Below are 14,108 nucleotides of genomic sequence, written 5' to 3' on the forward strand. Positions count from 1 at the left end.
GGGTAATGAGCGATGGCAGTCGACGGGGTGGACAAGGGCAAACACCGAGGCCATCAATGCCGCCGCGTCAGCTGCAGAATGCTCGACTTGAGCCTCAGCTGGATGGAGCTCCGGACGCTGCGGAGGGTGTTTGAGCTGGCCATCTTCCTCAGGCGCTGGATGGAGCTGTTTGGCGACGGCGGGCGGGACTCGTCGCTGCAGATGCTCCAGCGCGACATGAAGTGCGAGGAGCAGCAGGGGCAGTCCGGGGACGGCGCGTGGGTGTGGGTCCAGGGCCACTGGTGCTGCGGCTGCACCGGCTGCTGCGGCTGGTCCTCGCGGCACTCGTAGTCGAAGACGGAGCTGGGCCGGCGCCGGTACTGCCGACCCCCGGCGGACCACGGCTCCACGTCGAGGCACGCGCTCTCCTCCTCGGGGATCATGTCGGAGCGCTTCCTGAGCTCCGGGTGGGTCGGGAGTGGCTTGTTCTCCGGGTAGAAGCTCGCGGACGGCCGTCGGGACAGCGACTTTGACTGCAGGCGAGGCGGGGTCATGGGGCGCATGTTCTCCGTCGAGGCGTAGTGATGGACCGCCTGCCACGAGTCGACGGGCTCCAGCGAGCAGCGCTGCCGTCCCAGGGCCGGTGATGGGAGTGGGCTTGGGGAATATGATACGCTGAGGGTCCGGCGAGCCTCAAGGATGGACTGGCGGTCCCATTGGGGTGGTGTGGGGAAGTCGAACGTCTCTGAGAACAGGACAGCGCGTGTATATGTCCGCGGCCGAGACATTGTGCCTTTTTCTTTCTCTTGTTTGATTCAAGTGGGTATGTGTTGATACGAGGAGGAGTGTTCTGGGGCTCGCCCCGAATTGTTGGTTGGAGATGGGAGGAAATTGTTCAGATGGACGACTGCCGGGCTCAGCAGTTTTAGGACGGGATGTTTCGACGACACAACGGCTGCGGGCGGACGATCGAACGAAGGGGGTCAGAGGAGGGACCTGGGGCGGGGAGATGGTGACGACTTTATCGTCTCCCTCTCCACGGTCCCCGCCGTCCATGCTCCCTCGTCTCTGGGGGAGGGAGATCGACTCTATCCTTGCTGGAAACGCAGAATCCTCCGGGAGAGACCCCCTGCGGGATCTGCTCGAGAGCACGAGGCACGAGCGCACCCTGGACGCGCAAAACAAACACCAGCAAGCCGCACAGGGCACACGCAGACGCACCTAGACGAGGGACACCACCCAGAGACGTGCAGAGGCACACAAAGAATGGTCGAGTAGAGAGCACAGGACACACCGACTCCGCCGAGATGCGCACAGCAGTGGGCTCGCCGGCCGTGCGCACCCCTCTGGGTTGCCTGATTGGGACGGCGATGGGACGTGGTCGGCCAGGGCAGCGCAGCGCAGCCCTGCGTGGATCACTTTGATGGGAAACGGGGGTCAGTGCTGCGACACGAAAGGGTAGCGTGGGAGGAAACACCAGCCCAATCGAATCTGTCTGTTTCAACAGGGGTCCCTGTCGGGCCGGCTCTCTGACAACGCTCAGAGGGGCAGTGGAGAGAGGGCAAAAGGCTAGACGTGCAGACTTGCCAGGCCCCCTCGCCGACAGACAGCATTCCTGACCAAAGGTCGCCACAACTGCAGCCGGGCTACTGCAGGTGCCGGGGTCCAACGTTGGAGCGCCCGGATCCGTGCGCCCGGCCCAAGGGCCGTTTTGCGGCACGGGATGCCATCGCGGTGGCTGTGTGTCCCTTTCTTTTTCTTTTTGTTTCTTTTTTGTTTCTTTTTGCGACTCTTTCTTTCTCGTCTTGTTTGTTGCGTGCCATTGCCGCTTTGGTGCAGCAGCGCGTGGGTGGGCAAGAAGCTGGAACTGGCGAGGTTTGGTCTCCTGCCACGATGGAACGAGGGCTGCCCTCACTATATGACAAACAAGTCAAACAAGTCGTCTATCTGCTGTGCCCCGTCCGTGGCTCGCCTCGCCCCCGTCTCGCCATCGCATCCGCATCCGCATCCCCATCCGCATCCCCATCCGCATCCCTCGCGAGCGGCAAAGTCGGCGATTGAGGCCTCAATTCTAGCGACCCGTGTCTGCTACGTGGTATACACCTGGTATTACACGTATGAATCTCTCCAGCCGAACCTCTCCAGGCTGGGGTGCGACATCACGCACCGCTTCGACCTCGGCCTCTGGACCGAACAGAAACACTCTTGGCTCATCTCGTCTGTGGCCCAAGCTGCCTGGTACCGACTTTTACCTACCCACACGTACCAACTACAGCCTACGTACTAGTATTGCACGCGACCTACATACGACCTACATACGACCTACATACGACCTACATGCTTAGTCTTGCAACGTGGGATCAAGTGAGGGCCGCAGACTTTGACCAAATCTCAAATGCATCATTCGGCCGAGCTGCTCCTGCATCCATCATATTTGATATGTGCTAGCGATGGGCCCTCTGATTTCGGCAGGGCCCGCCTGCATATCCACGACAGGGAGAGTCAGCGGGGACCTTGCCAACCGTAGCATGTCACAATTGACTTGTGACTTGAGGTGCTTTGGTCCCTGCCCGCTCAGGTCTCTGCCAGCTGCGTACCATGGAACCCACCTAGGTACCACGTATCTACCTTCTCTCTCGCTGCCGAGTAACAGATTGCAGCCAGCTTGCCCGTTTACGTCTGGCTGATTGACCGAGGTTGGCAGGGCTGGATAGAGACTCAGCGAGCCGCATGGACCTTCAATATTGTCCGCATAACCAACCAACTGTGAAGGGAAAGGTCGCAGAGCCCAAGCCCACCAGCACACGCGCCTCTAGGGGATCGTCGGCAACTGCTATGATAGCAATCTGCCTTGACAGCGGCGCGACCAAGCCAATTCGGCGAGGGTTGGGTGACCCGAATTGACCCGTCTCCCCCGAGGCTGCGACCACGAACGGAATGGACCTCATTTCCCCGGTATTCACTGCCGGATGTCGATCTTGACAGCTCTTGGCTCCGAGGTTGCAGTAGGAAGCCACTGGAGCATCCCCAAGTCGAGGGAATCAGAAAAGAGAAAGAAGTTCAGATCCGGTCGAGCATGTCGAGCATGTCGTCGACCTTGTTGTCGACCTTTCGGGAAAAGCGAAAAGCACAGATGGATTTGATCGGATGAATCGCCATTCAGCCTTGTTATGGGGCTCAAACCAGTCATCGCTCCAGGCCCGCCAAACAGCGGGCGCAGCCGACCAAGTCCAGACGAAGAAGCTCTTATCGATACTGAGGCGGGGGTTAAGGCGGTACTTGCATTTCCCACCATGCACACTAGCACTCCAGGGTAGCACTCTAGCAGCCACCGCCTGGTTACTCACACCGAAGCTACCCCATCGCAACAGATGACTCGACCTCGGCGCCGCAACATGCATCACCAATTACCAACAACAGCCCGCTGGTGATCACCCCCAGGAACAGTGACGCAGCAGGCCAGCCGTGGCACCTTTATAAGAAGATCGAACAGCTCCCTCTCCGATATCATCTTCCTACGACCCCAATTCGTTTTCCACGGGCTCCTGCAGCGCTCCTGTATGCAGACTGCTTCCCGGCGTCCCAGCTCCCCAACTTCCCTCCGCACGGCCCAAGAGTATCACAATGATCCTTCGAATACGACAGTGAAATCAGGCCACGGACCACCCTAGCCCGAACTGGGCCTCGTCAATCGTTGGGTGACGATTGACCTGAACGTAATCAGCCCAGAATGGCGTCCAAAACATCCAAACAGCTCCCCCACGAGAAGCGGAGAGGCGAGGCCGCATTGAGCGAGTTTGCCGAGTACGTCGAGAAGCAGCAGTCGCTGCGATACCCCAAGGCGACCCCTGCCCCTGCCGGCGCCCCCGCAGATGACGAGCACCATGCGGAGCTGGACGACATCCTCGACGCCCTCGATCTCTCCGACACGGCCCCTCGCGTACGTCTCCGCGAGCTCCTGCTCTCGAACGAGAGCGATGCCGACGCCCTCCAGCGTCTGGCCGCCGTCCTGGCCGAACGCATAGAGGCCGACCACGGCGAGTTTGTGTTTGAGCTCGGACTCGAGGACAGCGGCGACAGCATGCGCTTGTCGCACACCGAATGGGACACGGCGTTTGCGAGGCTCGCTCTCGCTGCCAAGACGCTGCGCGCCGAGTGCCAGCTACTGCTCACCAAAGGCGTTGGCGGCCCGCTCGAGGCAGAGTCGAGCGTTGGCAAAGAGGACAAGGAGAAAGGATGCAGCGGCAAGGTGCTCATCCGGCAAGCTCCCGCCTCGGTCGAGAAGGTGATCGAGACGCGCATCGCCGTCGTCGGAAATGGTGAGTATTGGGCCGTTGCATGCTGCCCAAACTGGTGGGTCCCTGCTTTACAAGCACATGTTGCTGACTCGGGTGTCCCGTGGCGTGTTAGTCGACGCTGGGAAAAGCTCGATGCTTGGCGTGCTGGTCAAAGGCGACCTTGACGACGGCAGAGGCAAGGCCCGGGTCAATCTCTTTCGCCACAAACACGAGATCGAGACAGGGAGGACCAGCTCTGTTGGTATGGAGATTATGGGATTCGATACCAGCGGTCAGGTCGTCACATCCGACACTCCTGGACGTAAGTGTTGAGTCCGCACTCGGGCACGTAAAACAGAACTAACGTGAAGACCAGGGAAACTGTCATGGGAGGAAATCGGCAAGCGAAGTGCCAAAGTCATCACCTTTAGCGACCTCGCAGGTCACGAAAAGTACCTCAGGACGACAGTCTTTGGGTTATTGTCCAGCTCGCCCAACTACTGCCTGCTCATGGTGGCAGCAAACAATGGGCTGATTGGGATGAGCAAAGAGCACCTGGGCCTGGCGCTCGCTCTCAACGTGCCCGTCATGGTGGTGGTGACTAAAATCGACATCTGCCCACCCCATATCCTGGCCGAGACCATCATGCAGATCACGCGCATTCTCAAAAGCCCCGGCGCCCGCAAAGTCCCCATTTTCATCAAGAACCGCGAGCAATGCGTTAGCACGGCGACGCAGTTTGTCAGCCAGCGTATCTGTCCTGTCTTCCAGGTGTCCAACGTCACGGGCGAGAACCTGGACCTGGTACGCACTTTTCTCAACATCCTGCCACACCACGGTCGCTATGACTCGGACGCCCACTTTGAGTTCCACGTCAACGATACTTTCTCTGTTCCGTTCGTCGGCACGGTTGTTAGTGGCATCGTCAAATCGGGCGTCATTCACGCGGGCGACTCGGTCCTTGTCGGACCCGACTCGCTTGGTAACTTCACTCCGACGGCCATCAGGTCGATCGAGAGGAAACGTATTGGCGTTCCGGCCGCATCGGCGGGGCAGTCCGCCTCGTTCGCGTTGAAGAAAATCAAGCGCAAAGATGTCCGCAAAGGCATGGTGGTGTTGGCCAAGGTCGAAGGGGAGCCGCCTCCGAAAGTCTACCGCGAGTTTGTTGCTGAAGGTGAGCACCAAACCATGCATGCCACCTCGTGAGTTTACAGCCTTGCTAATGCCTCGCCTTCCTTCCAAAGTCCTGATTCTTTCGCATGCGACAACCATAAAAACAAAATACCAGGCCATGCTGCACGTTGGGCCTGTCTCCCAGACATGTGCCATCATTGACGTTGACCGTCCATTCATACGAACCGGTGACCGCGCCCTGGTGGCGTTCCGCTTTGTGCAGCGGCCCGAGTACCTCGCTCCCGGCGACAGGTTACTGTTCCGCGAGGGCAGAACCAAAGGCCTGGGAATAGTCAAACGCGTCGGCTATGACTATGACAAGCCTCTGCGACCGCGCGCCGAAGAAGACGATGCTTCTTCCATTATCACTACTGCTACTGATATGACAGCTACGACGGCTACTACGGCTACTACGGCTACTACGGCTACTACGGCTACTACTGCTACTACTGCTACTACTGCAGCAACCGAGAATCTCTGGGATGGGAAGTCTGCCACAACTCGCGAGTAACGGAGAGGTGCATGTTAGCGCATAAAGCGTGGCGTCATCGGAGTCTTTTCCATGTCCGTCTTGGTCTCCTTTCGATATTGCGCAGAATCCGTGCGTTTCTCTCTTTTTTCTTTCCTTTACCTTATGGCGCATCGCGGCTGGTTCTGCCTTCCTAGCGCGTCTTGCGATACGAGGTCGCGAGTCTGTCATACGTAATGCTCTATCCTCCTTGTGCTCTTGGTTTTATCTTGACTCGATGTCACTGCGTATCCTTTCGTATTATCTTTCAGCTGTACTATTTTTACTCGATATGAACTTCCCATTTTGATCTCCTCACTGCTCGTGCTAAGGAGTCCTGTTGCCTCGGCGAACAGGCCGGTGGCTGTCCGTGCGTGCCTTGGGAGCCCCACTGGCGTTCCCTAGCACGGTCATGGAAGGCGCAGAGAAGCCCGTATCAGAAAGCTGAATGGCTGACTCAACGTGGTGCACGTCGAGCCCACTGCGTCGGCCATTGTTTGGCGGCCTAGCCGAATCTACCAGCTATTCTCCCACCCGATGCAGCACAGATGAGCGAGCGGTGACATTGCTTTGTTGGCGCCTACAGCGTCAGGCGGCAACCTCGACCGTACATGGAAAAATACAAATGCTATTCCCGAATATCACCCACCCACCCACCCCTTACTCCAGACCCGCACACGCCTCGAGGGGCGTATTCCCAGGGGCGGCCCGCCCGCCCGCCCCCGCGTATCCATTGATCACTTCCGAGACCCCTCCACGTCCTCGGCCCATTCAGCCGCGAAGCTGTCCTCAAAGTCGCGCCTGTCCTTGCGGGGCCTCCAGCCGAGCTCGCGCGCCAGGGCCGGCTCCGTCCTCACGTGCGACGCCCACGCGGCCTCGGCCACCTGCTCGCTGAGGCCCTGGCCGCCGATGGGCCCGCCGAGCGCCGACCCGAGCGGCCCCGCGGCCTCTTGCAGCGGCAGCTCGCGCACCTCGTCCGACGCCACGTAGCCCAGCCGCCTGCCCTCGCGCGCGACCCGGTCCGCCACCTCGCCCCAGCTGTGGTGGCCCGTGACGGCAAAGTAGAGGCCCTTGGCGCCGCTGGGGGGCGGCGGGGTGGAGGAGGAGGGGGTGCTGCTGCTGCTGCTGCTGCTCTCGAGGGCCCGCGCAAGGATCAGCTCGTACAGCAGGACCAGGTCCGTCACGTTGACGTGGCCCCACTGCTGGTCCCGGGCGCCGCGGATTAGGGTCGTGAAGCCGTCGCGGCGCGCGGCGCGCATAATGGCCAGCACCTGGATGGAGAGCCGGTTGAAGGCGCCGGTGCCGACGCCGTAGATAGTGGGCGGCATGATGATGTACTGCGGGAGGGGCGACGTATTCCGAGTTAGCTCGTTGTCTATTCCCCTCGTTTGCCTCCGCACCCTCTGAGAAGGCTGGGGGGATCTCGGCGACGTTGTATTAGGAAGCACCTACGGTCCTAACCCCGGCGGCCTCGCCGGCCTCGAGGACGGCGAGGTCGGTCGTGCGCTGATCGTAGACTTCTTTGGCTTGGCGCTCCCGCTCGTACGCAAAGATGTCGTCCGTCTTGTCGTTGAAGACGCGCGTCTCGACGAGCTTCCCCGAAACGGCCTGATCGCCCAGCGCCGAGGTTCCTCCCGTCTAAATCCATTTCTTGTGTTTTAGTTTCGAGCTTTCTGTAGTTATGATGTGACACCAAAGATTTAGGGGGCAACGAAAAAAAGCCTACGTGGATAAAGTGCGTCTCCATGCCGGTCGCCTCCTTCCTGTCGCCGAGGCCCCGGATCAGCGCCACGACCGAGGCGTCGTGCTGCGAGCTGGCCGTGTGCACGACGGCGTCGTGGTCGGCCGCCGCCCGGCGCAGCGCGTCCACGTCGTCGAGGCCCCTGAAGAGGATGGGGTCCACGCCCAGCCCCCTGAGCACCGCCGCCTGCTCCTCCTTGCGGACGAGGGCCGAGATGCGGCTGGCCTTGAGCGCGGGCTCCGACGACGCCAGCAGCGTCGCGAGCACCGTGCCGCCACTGGGTAGGTGATTCATCCAGGTTAATTTCCGTGGCTTTACAGTCCGGCCGGGTATGTAGGTAGCATCCAGGCCCGGGCTCGACGGGGAAGAAATGTGCAAGGCGATTACATGTAGCCCGTGGCGCCCGTCAGAAGGATCTTGTGTGAGGCCATTCTGCTTTCTGCGTGCTACTGTAGCTCAGCGTGGGAGCTGCCCGTTTGCTCGGGTTAACACGGAAACAAATGTTTTGTTTCTCTTGTATCCGGATTCCGTTCGAGATGTCAAGACCAATAATACTTGTCGGATCGATAACTTATAGATATGTCGTCAAGGCGTGTGACCTGCCAGCCACATTGCCAGTGGCTTAGAGATACACGCATACGGCAAGCTGCACCGGGCTGCTGCGTCAGCGAGCGGGGTTTGCATGTTGTCTGTAGGTGCGACATTATGACGCCCCCCAAAATGCAACTGAACCCTTCCTGCTTGGCTTCTGAGGGCCCGCGGTAGAAGCTTCACAACAGCCCAGGCTTGTCTATACAGCTTCGGACGGAGATGTTGCCGAATCCGAAACTGTATGTAAGCATGTCTTTGTCTAATACTGCACGGTCGCGGGCGGTTAAACCTCCCGTTCAACGAGGGCGAAACGTCGTGCTTAGCAAGCGCATGAGCGTGGAGAACATTTACCCTACGACCAGTTTGCAGTTTGGAACATGCAATAACCGCGGTGGAAGCTTTCTCCCAATAGTCCATAATCATGTAAATGCCCGGTTGGGTTGATAATCAGCTGGCAGACTGGGATCCCCTACACGGGTTGCCCCTCTTTGGGGCTGCACAATTGTAGGCGGCGGGGGCCCCTGCTGCTTGCCCCTGAACACACAACATGCAGTGGCATCTCCACATGATCGCCAGCCCCCTCCATCTCGCCAATATGAGGTACAGAATTAAGCCATTTTCCCAACAATTGGTTCGGTGGTGTAGTTGGTTATCACGTGTGCCTCACACGCACAAGGTTCTGAGTTCGAGCCTCGGCCGAATCAATTTGTTTTTGCTGTTTTGACACACCCATGTACGTGTTGTGTATGTGATGTGACTGTTTTGGGCATGTTGAGAGCTGCCAGTTGTGCCACAGTCCGGACTATCAGAGTGCGTAGGCGTTAATGGCGATGTTGTGTTATTATCTTTTGGTTAATTACCACTGAAATCAACGCTGGATACGGTTTTGAACAATGTCCCCTGAAGGCGATGACTCTCCTTTACTGTGCCGTACGCCTTCGACGCCAACTCGTACCCGCCAGTGCGGAATCCAATCCCCGTTCCCATTTTACCAAACTCCACTTTCACCATTAAGCTTGTGCCCGGCGCTGGAATACGTCGTGATGTCCCCAATAGCCTTGACTCCAGTTTGAACTGAGAGTGAAAAAAGGGGCCAACAGGTATGGTCACATTACTTGGCCTGCCGCTGTTCTCTGACATGCTCGAGATATAGGTCCAATTCACGGGGCGCGATATCGCGAAGCTTCTCCCTGGTCTCCACAGACGTGTGCTGAGGATCCGCAGAGTAGCCCTCCCACTGCACGAGATATTTCGTGCGCTTCTTAGGCTGGGGTCCCCGTGAGTCTACCCGAAGTGGCCTAGCAGACCAGTGCCGCAGCACCGAGAACACGCGAAACGCCCCGGTAATGGGACGCCCTCCAACGCTTTCCCAGTATTTATACAAGAGCTCGGGTACCTGGGCCTGGATAGACCGCTCCGACTCCCAGCTCGGTTCCGCAAAGTTCACCCACCGGACCGACAATTCGAATGCGTGGTCAATATCTGCATCTCGCCGGTGGTCGACGATGGAGCTGATGGTGAACTTTTTGTCGGTGACGTCTTCGTTGAGGATGATTGGGATGGCCTCAGGGTCGGAATTGGACTCGATTATGGCCACCTGCCCATCGTCATCTTCCAGATGGCCATCTTGCTCCTCCTCGTCATCTTCCAGCTGGCGGTCCTGCTCCTCCTCGTTGTCTTCCAGCTGGCAGTCCTGCTCCTCCTCGTCGTCCTTGTTGTTACTCTTCTGCGGGGCGGCGAGATGAGAGGACTCGAAAGCATCGTCGGCCTGCTGCTTGCCAGGGGTTCGCTGGCGGACGCCAATGCTCAAAGGATCATACTCGCTGCTTTCGGAATCACTCTGGTCGTCGGCGAGCTCCTCTTGTAGAGGCTTGTGTGGCCTTCCGCGACGAGCCACAGGACTCCGCACGGTGGCCTGTGTGCGGCTCGGCGGACTCTGGCTTGGGAAGTCGTATACGGTGGCCTGTGTGTGGTTCGGCGGACTCTGGGTTGCGAAGTCATACACGGTGGCCTGTGTGTGGCTTGGAGGACTCTGGCTTGCGAATCCATATCGGGTTTCTGCGTCATCGAAAGAAATCGCACATTGATCGTCCGTGTGGGTGGGAGTGGAGAGGTCAACACTAAGCCGTGCCTTGCGGGGTAGCAGTTGTTTGTCGTCATCGGTGCTGCTCTGCGTGCCATGGCCGTCGGCCTCGCTATCGCTTGTCGGAGCCGGTCGAGCCTTGAGCTTGGCGGGTGACCGCTTCTTCGTGGTCTGTATGATGTTCGCCTCATACTCCACCGTCGTGTCGGTATTTGGTTTGGGGGCCCGGGTCGATTCTGTTGGAGGGGTTGTCAACGAGGAAGACGCAGGTTGTCCATCCTCTGAATGGCAACTTCCCTCGCTCGGAGGCCTCTGCGGGAAAATCTGGTCGCCTTCCACTAGGCGCCTTCGTTGCGCGGGCCTTTGGGAGAGGCTGGGGCCATCGTGATTGGTCGGAACAGCATCGCTGGCCTTGCGCTTCCTGCCCGTGGTCGGTATCGCGGCAGCGGGGGTGTCGGGCTCAAGCTCCAGCGTAGGCTCTTGTGGTTCGGATGGCGGTTGAGGGGCGGGCTCGCGCGCACTGAACAAATACCGAAGCATAACTGGGATCCCACGGGCGCCCTGGTGTTGCCCATGACGCAGCTTGGAGAGATGCGCACGAGAATTCGCCTGCCAGAGCACAACCGAGTGCAGATTTCGGCAGCGAATTGCCGAGTCCGAAGTCAGACTTGGTGAGTGAGTGGTAGCAGTACGAGATGGTTTGCAGTCTCCCTTTTTTTTTTCTTTTTTTTTTTTGGTCGCGGGGTGCCCAGCTTGGGTTCTGGGTTCCTTTCCTATTGGGGCGTGACGCGCGACGATCGCGCGCAACCAATCGCCAAAAATGCCGTGCCCCACTCCAGCTCCAGCTCCAGCCCAGAGCTTCAAATGCAGCCTGTGAGCGGAGCCGAGGCTTTGGTTGGTACGCACATCCTGTCTCCCATTGCTCTCCACTGTCCAATTTGGAAATAAGTCGTATCTCTCAGGCTACTACTATGGAGGAACCCTTTTTATCCCTCCTGTGCTTAACATTGCTTGTTTACTATCACGAGGCTAGGAGTTTCTCGGGTTCGGTTGGTGGCGACTCCGAAGGGTCGTGTAAAGCACATTACTACCTACTCAGAGCAACCGACCTACCCGACACACCTACACTGTACATGTCATCCCCGCATGACATGATCCTCTCGTCCGGTCACATGCAACGACCTTTTTCAACTGGACAGCAGAGTCCGGAGATACGGTGCTCGGACGTCATTCTACGCAATTGCCTATCAGTGCTTGTGTATGTTGACGGGGTTGCCCAGACCAGTATTCGTATTCAGCCCTGATGGGTGTGCTTCAAATCACAATAGAGTTGCTGTCCAAAAGTCGGATGGGTAAAACTCAGGCGCAGTCATGAATGTTGGGCTGACGCCTGCCGTTTATGGATACTGCGGGCGACAAATCGGCAGATCAAGACCGGGGTATATAGGTATCGTGGTCTTCCCGTTCAAAAGTGCGTGTGCCGTACCATTGCTGGCCCAGTTGTTCATTGGGCTTTTGAGACTTTGAGCAGCTTCAGTGGAGGGTAAGAGTTTCCCTTACTCTTGGCGCCATCTCGCGCATTCATAACGTCTTATAAGCTCGAGCCCCTTGTCTACTTCCCACTCAAGCTGTTCGTCGCCCCTCTTCTTCAACTATCTGTCCACCATGGCAGCAATCGGTCACTGCTGGCTACAAGTCAAGCAACGCCTACATCGGGCTCAGTGGCCCCGGCCTGGCTCGGAAGCTGGCAGAGCGCAACGTTGAGAACTCGGTTCCATACATTATCCCCATCCTTGACTCTCTGCCCGCAAACTTTACCTTGATTGATGTTGGCCGCGGGCCATGCAGCATCACCATCGACATTGCTCAAAGGTAGGAACGTGTGTGCTTTTCTGTTTCACGGGGCTTTCCGAGGTAAGCGAGCGCCAATGGCACGCGTGCTCACCACATACTCTCCTTCCTGCCCCTTTCAGATATCCACATGCAACCATTCTAGGCCTGGACTCGCCCGATGCCCTCGCCATCGCCAGAGACAACATCAATGTTGCCGGTGTGACCAACATCACCCTGATGGCCGGAGACGCCCTCGATCTCCGGGCGGCGGCTGACTATGTTCTTGTCGAAAAAAGTAGTGGCGGCGAAGGTCCGGGAACGGACCTGGGAGAGCGTCTCTGCAACGGCGGCTTCGATGTCGCGCACACACACCAGGTGATGCTTCACGTCCAGGACCCGGCGCGGCTTATGCGCGAGCTGCGCGGCGCCGTCAAGAAACGCGGGGGCGTCGTTTGTGTAAGTGCGGACGGACGTCGCTGGCTGAGACGACTGAGCATTCGCCCACCGCTTGCTAACGAGAATGGAATATTTGCTCCAGTGCCGCGATGCCGAGCTTGGGAGCATGATTGTGCATCCAAACTCGGAGGTCCTATCGCGCTTTTGCAGCATAATCCCCTCCATCATGTCCAACCACGGCGCCGACCCCGAAGTTGGCCGGAAGCACCTCGAGTATGCCCTCAAGGCCGGGTTCAAGAGATCGGAAGTCGAGATCAGCATGGGCCAGATGCTAGCCTCGGCTCAAGAGGAGCGCAAGTCACTTGCGGAGCCGTTTCTTGGGGGCAGTCTACAGCAGGTCGACGTCACCGGTCCGAACACGGCCTTTGTGCGCGCAGGCCTGAAGCCAGATGCGGTATATGAGGTACTTAGGGCTTGGCGAGAGTGGGTGGAAATCGAGTACGGCTGGTGCTTCATAGCCAACGCGCAAGTTGTATGCAGGAGGAGTGACTAGCTCTCTCTGGGGTTTCAAGGGGGGGAAGCTGGGTCTGTTAGGCCATCTTTGCGTAATCATTCATCCATCAGCTGTCCCCCGAGTTTACTCCAACCATCAGGAAAGGGACGAAAATGGACCTGGCCCTTCTCTTTCTCCCAAATCAATCAGTATTTGCCTAAGCGACGAGAGCCATTAGATTGTATGGGCCTCGCCTGCTCTGCTCATCATATCTTGGCAACTACCTTGTGTTTTCTATCCCAAGAACATCCCTAACGGCGTATCGAGTTAGCGCCGAATTAGACGCAGCAGTGGCAGGTTCGTGCAGCTATCAACAAGGACTTTATTATGGGCAAAGTTACATCGTTAAGGTCGGTTGACCGTTGGTCCAAATGGGGTGCCCGCCAAATTGACCAAATTAGGTGGTCGTACAGCATGTCTCCGCTGATCCCAACGGCCGCGCCATCAAGATGGATGCGGCCAGAATCAGATGCAAGGCAGCCACATCCGTCCTCTTGGTGGTTGGTCAGCATTGGTCGTGCCTTGTGCCCAAGTCGAGCCTCATGGTGCGGGTTAGCGTCGTTGATGTGACCCCCACGCGCCCACTCGCCGCCCTTCCCGAACGAATTATCCACCACCTAAACCAAGCAGCTTTGGCGAGGACGGGAGCGTCGACAAAGCCGAGCAGCCAAGCCACCATGTGCAACCGACCATCCCAGCTCGGTCACATTTGAGCGCCAGAAATTAGTCAACTCAGCTTTCGGCCCGAACCCTTGGTTCGTTGCTCCTCGAGCATCCCCGGCTGCTGACAGAGCTTTCCCAGACAGACCGACAAGCTCTGAGAGATACTGGATACGAGCTGCGAAGCCCGGCCCTTCAGGCTGCCTTGTTACTCGAGAATCCAACTCGCCGGGAAGGGTGCGATCACGGGTGATGTTCCGTCACGCTAGCACTGCGGCCCGCTGCGCAGCCACGTAGCACTACTACAGTACCTG

The 14,108-nt window shown here is 58.3% G+C and overlaps 5 protein-coding genes and 1 non-coding gene across 6 annotated transcripts; 3 read left to right on the top strand and 3 right to left on the bottom strand.

Annotated features, from left to right (window-relative positions):
* Nucleotides 1-53: 53 nt before the first annotated feature.
* On the bottom strand, nucleotides 54-767 carry GGTG_01160 (hypothetical protein; the record flags this gene model as incomplete). The annotated part of the gene is made up of 1 exon (XM_009218921.1): nucleotides 54-767. One exon carries the CDS (start codon nucleotides 765-767, stop codon nucleotides 54-56), a length of 714 nt encoding a protein of 237 aa, XP_009217185.1.
* A 2,664-nt stretch (nucleotides 768-3,431) lies between these two features.
* On the top strand, nucleotides 3,432-6,307 carry GGTG_01161 (hypothetical protein). The gene is made up of 4 exons (XM_009218922.1): nucleotides 3,432-4,298; nucleotides 4,390-4,578; nucleotides 4,633-5,430; nucleotides 5,501-6,307. The coding sequence occupies exons 1-4, from the start codon at nucleotides 3,710-3,712 to the stop codon at nucleotides 5,938-5,940; spliced, it is 2,016 nt and encodes a 671-aa protein (XP_009217186.1). The 5' UTR covers nucleotides 3,432-3,709; the 3' UTR covers nucleotides 5,941-6,307.
* A 355-nt stretch (nucleotides 6,308-6,662) lies between these two features.
* GGTG_01162 (hypothetical protein) lies at nucleotides 6,663-8,576 on the bottom strand. Its single transcript, XM_009218923.1, has 3 exons — nucleotides 7,664-8,576; nucleotides 7,390-7,575; nucleotides 6,663-7,274 (listed from the first exon to the last, which is right to left on the bottom strand). The coding sequence occupies exons 1-3, from the start codon at nucleotides 7,970-7,972 to the stop codon at nucleotides 6,675-6,677; spliced, it is 1,095 nt and encodes a 364-aa protein (XP_009217187.1). The 5' UTR covers nucleotides 7,973-8,576; the 3' UTR covers nucleotides 6,663-6,674.
* A 323-nt stretch (nucleotides 8,577-8,899) lies between these two features.
* On the top strand, nucleotides 8,900-8,973 carry GGTG_20010. Its single transcript has one exon. It is a non-coding gene; the product is annotated as a tRNA-Val (tRNA).
* A 66-nt stretch (nucleotides 8,974-9,039) lies between these two features.
* Nucleotides 9,040-11,087, bottom strand: GGTG_01163 (hypothetical protein). The gene has a single exon (XM_009218924.1). It carries the CDS (start codon nucleotides 10,890-10,892, stop codon nucleotides 9,381-9,383), a length of 1,512 nt encoding a protein of 503 aa, XP_009217188.1. The 5' UTR covers nucleotides 10,893-11,087; the 3' UTR covers nucleotides 9,040-9,380.
* A 932-nt stretch (nucleotides 11,088-12,019) lies between these two features.
* GGTG_01164 (methyltransferase) lies at nucleotides 12,020-13,134 on the top strand (the record flags this gene model as incomplete). Its single annotated transcript, XM_009218925.1, has 3 exons — nucleotides 12,020-12,224; nucleotides 12,349-12,641; nucleotides 12,724-13,134. The coding sequence occupies exons 1-3, from the start codon at nucleotides 12,179-12,181 to the stop codon at nucleotides 13,132-13,134; spliced, it is 750 nt and encodes a 249-aa protein (XP_009217189.1). The 5' UTR covers nucleotides 12,020-12,178.
* Between the last annotated feature and the right edge of the window lie 974 nt (nucleotides 13,135-14,108).

Source organism: Gaeumannomyces tritici (genome assembly GCF_000145635.1).
Source record: "Gaeumannomyces tritici R3-111a-1 unplaced genomic scaffold supercont2.1, whole genome shotgun sequence".
NCBI classification, from domain to species: domain Eukaryota; kingdom Fungi; phylum Ascomycota; class Sordariomycetes; order Magnaporthales; family Magnaporthaceae; genus Gaeumannomyces; species Gaeumannomyces tritici.